General features: G+C 36.4%; 1 protein-coding gene across 2 annotated transcripts in view; it reads left to right on the forward strand.

Moving 5' to 3' along the window:
- LOC136856720 (uncharacterized) overlaps window positions 1-11,418 on the forward strand; it is a 107,258-nt gene extending 95,840 nt beyond the window's left edge. For both annotated transcript variants that reach the window (XM_067134789.2, XM_068231084.1), the window contains exon 3: window positions 10,312-11,418. In XM_067134789.2, coding sequence (XP_066990890.2) covers window positions 10,312-11,289 — 978 coding nt within the window. In that variant the 3' untranslated portion in view covers window positions 11,290-11,418. The remainder of the gene's footprint in view (window positions 1-10,311) is intronic.
- The last annotated feature ends 277 nt before the right edge of the window (window positions 11,419-11,695 follow it).

The following is an 11,695-nucleotide window of genomic DNA, read 5'->3' on the forward strand; positions in this document are numbered from 1 at the left end:
TTTAAAGTTATGGATATTCAAAGTGAGCACTCCACTGGAAATGAAAAATTACCAGTACTTTTCTGGTTCAACCTGCGTTCAAATTTTAACTAGATACAATAAAATTTCTTCTCCACATAATTAAAAGAATGAAATAAGCTAAATTTTGGTGTAGTTTGTTTCAATGTTGGACAAAGGATAAAAATTTTATTAACACATTAACTCGGGTGAATATCTGGAAGGCTATATACAGGATAAACAAGTTGTGATCATAGGAAACATGAATGCCCAAGTCAGGAAAGATTGGGAGATGAAGAGATTATAGGACCATTTGGTTATGGGAAGAGAAACAAGGCTGGAGATATTTTGGAAGACTTTTGTAGAAGAAATGAGCTGATCATTGGTAACACATGGTTTCAAAAGAAAAACAGTCATAAGATAACCAGATATAGCTGGGATAACAAAATCAAAACTCTGATAGATTACATTTTCATCGAGAAAGGTAACAGGAAAATGTTGGTAGATGTAACAGCCTTCCCAAGTGAATCTTTTGAAGGAGATCATAGAGTTGTGATAGCTAAGTTAAAGATGGGAAAGATACAAAAGTTGACTGAGGTTAGACAGAGAAAGCTAATGGTGTGGAAATTGCAGGAGAACGAAATAAATGAAGAGTTCTAGACACACATCAAAACAAGTATACCTAAGGAAGACATTGGAAGGTTCGAAGAAGAATGGGCATACTTTAAAACAGTCATAGTGGAGTCTGCAGAAAAGACCTGTGGAAGAGTATCAGGAAGAAAGAAAGATCAAGAAATACCCTGGTGGAATGATAGGGTAAAAGATATAGTTAAACAGAAGAAACAAGCTTGGAAAAGATGGCTGAGAAATAGAAAAACAGAACGCAAAACAGAATACAGGCACTGCAAGAAGGAGTGCTCTGAGGTGGTTTAAGAAGAGAAAAAGAAATGCTGGCAAAAATTCACTGAATTTATGCAAGAAGATACAACTGGGAACAAAAAAGGATCTTATTCCAGTGGGTTAAAAAGAAGAAAAACCCAGGTGAAGGTGCTAACTTCATTAAAAATGAACAGGAGGGAGTGATGACACAGTAGCAGGATATATTGCAGAGATGGTGAAGATACTTTCTCCAGTGGGTAAAACTGAAGAAACACCCAGGTGAAGGTGCTAAATTCATTAAGAACAGGAGGAAGTGCTGACACAGAAGCAGGATATATTGCAGAGGTGGGAAAAATACTTTGAACAGCTTTACAACATACAAAATACCTTGGTACAAGGAGAAATCGAAGAACCAGATTTAGTGCAGATGGAAGAAAAGGAAAACAGAGGCCACTAAAAGAATGAAATGAGGCAAGGCAGCTGGAATTGACGAGGTCACCATAGAAATGATAATAGCAGCAAGAACAAATGGTCTACAGTGATTGTATAGACTCTTCAGAGTGATATGGAGAGAAAGGACTGTTCCAAAAGAGTGGACGAAAGGGGTCATTATACCAATTTTCTAGAAAGGAGACAGGAAGCAATGTGAAAATTACAGAGGAGTGACAGTGATACCTCATACAGCTAAGAACCTTGAAAGAATCTTGGATAAACAAATAAGTGACAGAATAGAAGGAAAATTGGCAGAACACCACTATGGATTCAGAAGAGGCAGGTTCACATTTGACTCAATATTTACATTGTGTCCAATGATGGAAAGGTACTGGGAATATGGAAAAGACATGGTAATAACATTTCTAGATAGTGAAAAGGCATATGCTAATATCCTAAGGAATTTGGTATGGAAAACATTGACAGAGGCACAGATTGGGAATGAAACAATGCAAATGGTAATAGCATTGTATCAAAATTGCAAAAGCTGTGTTAGAACCAAAGTGGGTCAAACTGAATGGTTCAGAGTTGAGACAGGCTTAAGACAGGGAAGTGTATTGTCTCCCTTACTCTTCTTTATCATCACGGATAGAATTCTACATGATCTCAAGGAGAAGATGATGGGCGAGCAAGTAAAGTCTATGCTCTTTGCTGATGACATTGTAATTTGGAGTGATAATGAAGAGGAAGTACAGACACAAGTTGATTTATGGAATGAGGAGATTAACATTTTTGGAAAGAAGATTATTATTGTGAAAAGCAAAACTTTGATCATGACGAGAGGTAACAGAAAATCCAGGGGAGTGATAAAAATAGGAAATTAACCCCCTGAAGTAGTGAATTTTTTTAAATATTTGGGCAGTATGATGTCACAAGATGGAAATTTGGATAGAGAAATTGATTTAAGCAGCCTGCAAGTTTCTACCAGCGTGTGAGAGACATTGTATGGAACAAAGATGTGCCAATGAAGTGGAAGAAGGTTTTATACTCGTCCCATTATAAACCTATACTGACCTATGCTTCAGCAGCCTGGACGTTAACTAAGTGGAACCAAAGTAAGATACAAGCAGCTAAAATGATGTTCTTGAGAAGCATACAGGGAAAGACAAAATGAGATAGAATATGAAATGAGGAAATAAGTAGAATGGTGGGAGTGTGTAAACTTCAAGAAGAGACTGACAGCAAAGCTAAAATGGTTTGGACACATGATGAGAATGCCAGGAGAGTGAATACCAAAGAGAACTTTCAGGGATACAGAGACTGCAAAGAGGCCAAGGGGACAGCCTAGAATGAGATGGGGGAGCTCTGTTGTGGACTTGGACTGTAATTCAAATAGAGGAGTCAATAGCAATAAAGTACTGGAAGAGGAGTGGTGGAAAGATCGAGTAAGGTGGAGGGCTTTGGTACACTACCCTACCCAGAGAGAATCTGGAGAAGGGAATGGATGAAGAACTGATACAGTCTCCTTGAAAACCAATTCTCTCTCCTGACACAGGTCTTAATTTAGATATAGATGGAGTTGTTTTATGAAGAATGTAAAATTCATGGATTTTACCTCTCCTTCTTACAGACCATATAAAGTTCATATCAACCTGGCTGCATAAGCACCTATTATCGGCTTGACAACTTAGTTTTACATCATTTTACATTATTCTTAATATCATCCTACTTGAATTTTATAAGGAAGAATTGGATCACCAAGGACACAGTGACATCACATCACAACAGTGCTCAGTGCTCAACATTTTATCCATATAGACATCATCCTACTGTGTTTATATTGAAATGACAAGATGTCCATGCCACCACCCATCAATTTTTGTTTGTTTGCTAGTGGCTTTATGTCGCACTGATACAGATAGGTCTTATGGTGACAATGGGATAGGAAAAGGCCTAGGAGTTGGAAGGAAGCGACCATGGCCTTAATTACAGCCCCATGGTTTCCCATTTTCACGCCAGGCAAATGCTGGGGCTGAACCTTAAATAAGGCCATGGCCACTTTCTTCCCACTTCTAGCCCTTTCCTGTCCCATCGTCGCCATAAAACCTAACTGTGTCGGTGCGACGTAAAGCAACTTGTAAAAAATAAACAGTTCACCCCCATTTTTACTCTCCTTTGTGACAGAATATCCAAACATCCTCCCTTAGTGAGCACCAACACTGTAATATAAATGTATACCCAAAATTTAATTTCTTTATGTTGCATAGTTATGGCTAGGCGTTGATTACAGTCATTCGGAGTTAGTCTTTTATACATAGACTAGCAAGATACCCGTGCTTCGCTACGGTATTATACTGAAATTTATAATTGAATGCTTATTGTTTTATATATATAATCCGCCGAAATTCGCGATCTGACTCGTTTTCTGCGAGAATCCTCCAAAATTCCCGATCTGACTCGTTTTCTATTATTTTACAGCAGGTTTCCTCCCATTTTTTCAATATTCCTTTCCAACAATCGATTTCGTACTTCCCGGGCTAGGCTCAGGTATTCCTCCTGGTCAGTTGGGTCCGTAAATCTTTGCCATCTTTTCCGTTAATCATTTTTAATATGGATAAAATCCTTCAGGAGATCCGGCGTGGTCATTACCCGTCCAGGAGCCGTTGCCAGCGCGGTCCGCACATTTGACGACGGTCCGGAACATTATTATTATTATTATTATTATTATTATTATTATTATTATTATTATTACTATTATTATTATTATTATTAATGATATTCTTATTCTTATTCTTCTTCTTATTATTACTATTATGTGTTGCTGGGATGAATGATGACAGGGAAAACCGGAGTATCCGGAGAAAAACCTGTCCCGCCTCCGTTTTGTCCAGCACGAATGTCACATGGAGTGACCGGGATTTGAACCACGGAACCCAGCTGTGAGAGGCCGGCGCGCTGCCGCCTGAGCAACGGAGGATCCTTATAAGTACATTAAGAACAGTAAAATCAATTGGTCTCACCTCCTTCTACACCCCACCGCCGTTAAGTTTATTTACCGGCACCCCCCGCCCAAAAAAAAAAATTAAAAGAAGGCTTGTTTTTTATGTTTAAAGAAGATTTCAAACACCAATGTTCACGTCTATTACCTTCAGTTTTGAGATATAAGTATCCCCATAAATATAATTTACTTTTGTCACTTAATTTCAAACTACTCCCCCTCCCCCCCTAAGTGAATCTTCCCGCAAAAAATACTTGTTTCTTTAATAGTGAAGGATCTTCTAAATACCAATTATCACGGCTCTAACTTCTTCACTTTTAGATTTATGTGTCCTCATGAAAGGAATTCAACTCCTTTACACTCCCGCCCCCCAAGATTCCCCCCCCCCCCCAAACGCGTTTTTCTTTGTTTTTAAAGGAGATCCAAATACGAATTTTCACGTCTGTAACAACTTTAGTTTTTATTAGATGTATATATTCTCATACAATTAAAGTCAATTAATTTTTCAATTCTTTCACATCCCTCCCCCCGCTTCATTGGATTTTCCGAGAATACTTGTTTCTTTATTTTTAAAGCAGATTGCAAATATCAAATTTCACGTCTGTAACATCTTCATTTTTAAGATATCAGTAGCCTAGTTAAAAGAATTCAACACCATTTTCAGTCACTTTCACCCCCCCCTCCACCCAAGTGGTATTTCCGAAAATTAAAAATACACGTTTCTTTATGTTTAATAGAGATAAAAATGCCAGTTTTCACTTCTGTAACATGTTAAGTTTTTTTTAGATATACTGTACTGTAAAAATTCTCATTTTAAAATTTCACACCTTTTGGGTTCCCCTTAAGTGGAGTTTCCAAAAACAAATCACCTATGTTTCTTTACATTTGCAGGAGATTCCAAACACCCACTTTTTACGTCTGTAACACTTTACGTTTCCAAGATAATCTTTCAAAAAATTCACCCCAATTTGTCACTTCTGTTTAACCGCCATTAATAAGATTTTCCAAAAACTAAAAAAAATACGTGTTTCTTTATTTTTAAAGGAGATCCCATATACAAATTTTCAGTTCTGTAATATCTTCCGTTTCTGAGATATATGTATCCTCATTAAAGGCATTCAACCAATTTTTTACCCTTTTACACCCCTCCTATTGGGATTTACAGGAAACAAAAAAATACGTGTTCCTTTATTTTTAGAGGAGATTCTAACTACCAATTTTTACATCTGTAAATTTTAAAGTTTTAAGATGTAGACACATTCATTTTAAAAAATTCACCCCCCTTTTCACCCCTCAATATTTGGATTTTCCAAAAACGAAAAAATACGTGTTTCTTTACATTTAAAGTAGATCCCAAATACCAATTTTCAGGTCTGTAATATCTTCAGGTTCTGAAATATAAGTAGCCTCATTAAAGGCATTCAACCCATTATTCACCCTTTTACACCCTTCCTATTGGGATTTTCCGAAAACAAAAGAATACGTGTTTCTTTATTTTTAAAGGAGATTCTAAATACCAATTTTTACATCTATAAACTGTAACAGTTTTGAGATAAAGATACACTCATTTTAAAAAATCACCCCCTTTGCACCCCCCATTAATTGGATTTTCCAAAAACAAAAAGATACGTGTTTCTTTATTTTTAAAGGAGATCCCAAACACCAATTTTCAGGTCTGTAATATCTTCAGTTTCTGAAATATATGTAGCCTCATCAAAGGCATTCAACCCTTTTTTCACCCCTTTTCACCCCTCCTATTGCGATTTTCCGAAAACAAAAAAAAACGTGTTTCTTTATGTTTAATGAAGATTCTAAATACCAATTTTTACATCTTCAAACTTTAAAAGTTTGGAGATATAGATTCACTCATTTTAAAAATTCACCCCCTTTTCACCCTCCCATTAATTGGATTATCCAAAAACAAAAAAATACGTGTTTCTTTATTTTTAAAAGAGATCAAAAGTACCAATTTTCAGGTCTGTAATATCTTTAGTTTCTGAGATATAAGTACTGGTATACTGATTAAGGGCATTCAACCCATTTTTCCCATTTTCACCCCTTTTCACCCCTCCTATTAGGATTATCTGAAAACAAAAAAACACGTGTTTCCTTATTTTTAAAGAAGATTCTAAATACCAATTTTTACATCTGTAAACTTTTAAACTTTTGAGATATAGACACACTCATTTTAAAATTTCACCCCTCTTTTCACCCCCTTAGCGAAGGAATATCCAAAAATCCTCTCTTAGCGAGCACCTACATCTTAATATGAACATATCCCCAAAATTTCATTTCGTTACGTCCAGTAGTTTTGGCTCGGCGATGATGAATCAGTCAGTCAGTCAGGACAAGTTATTTTATATATATATAGATATACTAGCAAGATACCCGTGCTTCGCTACGGTATTATACTGAAATTTATAATTGAATGCTTATTGTTTTAGATATATAATCCGCCGAAATTCGCGGTCTGACTCGTTTTCTGCGAGAACCCACCAAAATTACCGATCTGACTCGTTTTCTATTAGATTACGGCATGTTTCCTCCCATTTTTCAATCTTCTTTTCCAGCAATCGATTTCGTACTTCCCGGGCTAGGCTCAGGTATTCCTCCCGGTCAGTTGGGTCCGTAAATCTTTGCCATCTTTTCCTATAATCATTTTTAATATGGATAAAATCCTTCAGGAGATCCGGCGTGGTGTCATATTGGGTGCCTAGAAGGCACTGAACCCGCGACCGGACTGCATTCTTAGTCATTACCCGTCCAGGAGCCGTTTCCAGCGCGGTCCGCACATTTGACGACGGTCCGGAACATTATTATTATTATTATTATTATTATTATTATTATTATTATTATTATTATTATTATTATTATTATTATTATTATTATTATGTGTTGCTGGAATGGATGATGACAGGAAAACCGGAGTATCCGGAGAAAAACCTGTCCCGCCTCCGTTTTGTCAAGCACGAATGTCACATGGAGTGAACGGGATTTGAACCACGGAACCCAGCTGTGAGAGGCCGGCGCGCTGCCGAGGATCCTTATAAGTACATTAAGAACAGTAAAATCAATTGGTCTCACCTCCCTTCTACACCCCACGGCCGTTAAGTTTATTTACCGGCACCCCCCCTCCCCCCCAAAAAATTAAAAGAAGGCTTGTTTCTTATGTTTAAAGAAGATTTCAAACACCACTGTTCACGTCTATTACCTTCAGTTTTGAGATATAAGTATCCCCATAAAAATAATTTACTTTTTTCACTTCATTTCACACTACTACCCCCCCCCCCCCAAGTGAATTTTCCCGCAAAATATACTTGTTTCTTTAATAGTAAAGGATCTTCTAAATACCAATTATCACGACTCTAACTTCTTCAGTTTTTGATTTATGTGTCCTCATGAAAGGAATTCAACTCCTTTACACTCCCGCCCTCCAAGATGGTTTCCCCCCAAAACGCGTTTTTCCTTGTTTTTAAAGGAGATCCAAATACGAATTTTCACGTCTGTAACAACTTTAGTTTTTATTAGATGTATGTATTCTCATTCAATTAATTCAATTAATTTTCCAATTCTTTCACCCCCCCTTTCATTGGATTTTCCGAGAATACGTGTTTCTTTATTTTTAAAGCAGATTACAAATATCAAATTTCACGTCTGTAACATCATCATTTTTGAGATATCAGTAGCCTAATTAAAAGAATTCAACACCATTTTCAGTCACTTTTACCCCCCCCCCTCCACCCAAGTGGTATTTCCGAAAGCTAAAAATACACATTTCTTTAGGTTTAATAGAGATAAAAAATACCATTTTTCACTTCTGTAACATGTTAAGTTCTTTCAGATAAACTGTAAAAATTCTCATTTTAAAATTTCACCCCTTTTGAGTTCCCCTTAAGTGGAGTTTCCAAACACAAATCACCTATGTTTCTTTAGATTTACAGGAGATTACAAACACCCACTTTTTACGTCTGTAACATTTTACGTTTCCAAGATATAGTCTTTCAAAAATTCACCCAATTTGTCACTCCTGTTTAACCGCCATTAATTGGATTTTCCAAACCTAAAAAATACGTGTTTCTTTATTTTTAAAGAAGATCCCATATACAAATGTTCAGTTCTGTAATATCTTTCGTTTCTGAGATATATGTATCCTCATTAAAGGCATTCAACCCATTTTTCACCCTTTTACACCCCTCCTATTGGGATTTACAGGAAACAAAAAATACGTTTTCCTTTATTTTTAGAGGAGATTCTAACTACCAATTTTTACATTTGTAAACTTTAAAAGTTTGGAGATATAGATTCACTCATTTTAAATATTCACCCCCTTTTCACCCTTCCATTAATTGGATTTTCCAAAAACAAAAAATTACGTGTTTCTTTATTTTTAAAAGAGATCAAAAGTACCAATTTTCAGGTCTGTAATATCTTCAGTTTCTGAGATATAGGTACCGGTATCCTGATTAAAGGCATTCAACCCATTTTTCCCCATTTTCACCCTTTTTCACCCCTCCTATTGGGATTTTCTGAAAACAAAAAATACGTGTTTCCTTATTTTTAAAGAAGATTCTAAATACCAACTTTTACATCTGTAACCTTTTAAAGTTTTGAGATATAGAGCAACTCATTTTAAAATTTCACCCCCGTTTTCACCCCCTTAGCGAAGGAATATCCAAAAATCCTCTCTTAGCGAGCACCTACGTCTTAATATGAATATATCCCCAAAATTTCATCTCTTCATGTCCAGTAGTTTTGGCTCGGCGATGATGAATCAGTCAGTCAGTCAGTCAGTCAGTCAGGACAAGTTATTTTATATATATAGATATTTTTACTATTTGCTTTATATTCATTTGCCTGGTGTGAAAATGGAAAACCATCTTCAGGGTTTCTGACAATGGGGTTTGAACCCAGTATCTCCCAAATGCAATCTTCATATATTCTTTTCATTTCTTCATCATCAACTGAACTAGTAGGCATATAGAACCTGCACTATGATGGTGAGCATTAACTTGGTGTTGATCTTGGCAACAATTTTTCGTTCACTATGCTGGTTATAGTAGCTTACCTGCTGCCCTATTTTCTTATTTATTATTAAACCAACTCTTGCATTTCCCATGTTCGATTTTGTGGTGCTAATTCTGTAGTCGCCTGACCAAAAATCCTGCTCTTCCTGCCAACGTACTTCATTCATACCAAATACATCTAACTTTAGTCTATCCATTTCCCTTTTCAGATTCTCTAACCTACCACATCAATTTAAACTTCTAACATTCCATGTTCCGACTCACAGAAAGTCCTGCTAATTGCCCCCTCTTGTGTAGTCCCCACCCAGATATCTGAATGGAGAACTAATTTACCTCCAGATTATTTTATCTGGGAGGAACCCATCATCAGTCCATCATTCAATCATACAGAGATAGCTGCATGTCCTTGGGAGTTAGTTACTGCTGTCGTTTCCCACTGTTGTTCTCCGTATAGCAGTATCAGCACAGCTAAAGCATGTTAAATATTATTACAAGGCCATATCAGTCAATCATCCAGACTGCTGCCCTTGCAATTTCCAAAAGGCTGCTTCTCCCCTTTTGATGAACCATTTATTAGTATCTGCTTCATGCTAGCATTCACACTGTGACAAGGTCTTATGGCATAGGAGAGGTACAGTGATATATACCAACTTTACTATGGTTATTTAATGGTAATTAAATTACATTCTGAGCACTCCAATGAGCAAGAACAGAAGTGAGCTTGGTGTCATTGTTTGTAACATATCTACTGTTCTCATCACTATAGATAAACAATAGCAGAGAGGATATGTATGATGTTGGAACTGATGACCATATATTCCACTGATATGGACAAAAATAATAATTAATACTCACTGAATTTTTACATACCTTTTTGTCATTAGTTTTTCAATCCTGTTTGTTACTCAATTTTTTTAATAATATCTGTGCATAGATACCAACATTTTCTTTGGTAACATGAGTCTGGTGTACTTTTTACAGGTTACGGTGGCTGTACGTATTGACAGGCTTGACATCAAGGGCGACTACACAATGTCTGCTCTTTGGTCTCGCACAAAAGGTGGTTTTGATGTTGTGCTGATTGATGTGTTTGTAGAAGGTGTAGCCATGCTTACAGTACAACGTAATGGCCAATTACAAGCTCAAGAAATAAACATGGACATCACATTCAGTGACATTACTATGGAGTTTGAAAACTTAGGGTTCTTGGGTAGCTTGTTTCAGGGAATTATCAATTCTGTTGGCACATTTCTATTTGATAGCATTAAACCTTTCATCCTGAAAGAAGTAAATGAGAATATCCGTGGTGATGTAAATAAAAATGTTGCAAGTATACCAAACCGCTTTCCTAATTCTATCTCACCATTCGACATGTTATTGAGTGAGGGCAGGAAGATGGTACGAGATATGGGTTATGATCCTTATAGTGTTCCTGATTATAACTACACAACTAGATTATTTAATGTCTATCTCAGACATGTTTGGTTAACAGGTATGTCATCATTTTACAGAGTGGGAAATGTTACTGTAGTCATGGAAGATAATATATTGTATGCTTCAGCGCATGTAGGCACTCAGGTATTGACAGGTAAATGCCAGTGGGAAGTTAATTTTGGAGGACTCTTATCCAGAGCAGGAACTTCTTCCTTTACAGTTGACTATATCCATGTGCTGGCTGTTATCAGTCAACCATTGAATACAAAGAAAAGACCAAAATTGGAGGATCTTGACTTAAAACTTGGAAATATTCAAGCCCGAATAGATGGGGCAGGAACATTAGACTATGTTGTAGAGTTCGTGATTAATGTGTTGCCCAATTTGTTACGGTATCAGATAGTGAATGCTATAGAAGGGCCTCTCAAAGCTAAGGTACAGAAGGTATTGGATGATGTCAATGTGGAAGAAATAATTAAAGAAAGACTACCTGAAATTGAACAAATGGTTGAATCATCTTCGTGATAAGAATCTTGCAATTCATTTAGTGTATAAAGTAAATATTTTACTACTGTATATTATGTGAATGTATTTCCATTTTACTGTATTTATAACTTTACTTCTCTATGTTAATAAATACTAGTGTTGAATTCATCTTGAAGTTCCAATTTTAATTTTATACCTTCTATTTGCTTTTGCTCCACTAAACTAATGTTGTTCCAGTGTTGATGTAATAACATATCGTTGTATATTGTATTATGTTTACCTGTTAGTTCAGCCCCGTTGGGTATTAAAGCATGACTATCCAGTCTTGCCACAGTTAGCCAGGAGTGGTTAAAATGCCCCACACAGCCAAGAATCGAAACTGGAACCCTCTGAACTGAAGGCAACAATGCTAATAATTTCAGCTAAGGAGCTGGACATAAATTAT

Source organism: Anabrus simplex, chromosome 1 (assembly GCF_040414725.1).
Source record: "Anabrus simplex isolate iqAnaSimp1 chromosome 1, ASM4041472v1, whole genome shotgun sequence".
NCBI lineage: Eukaryota > Metazoa > Arthropoda > Insecta > Orthoptera > Tettigoniidae > Anabrus > Anabrus simplex.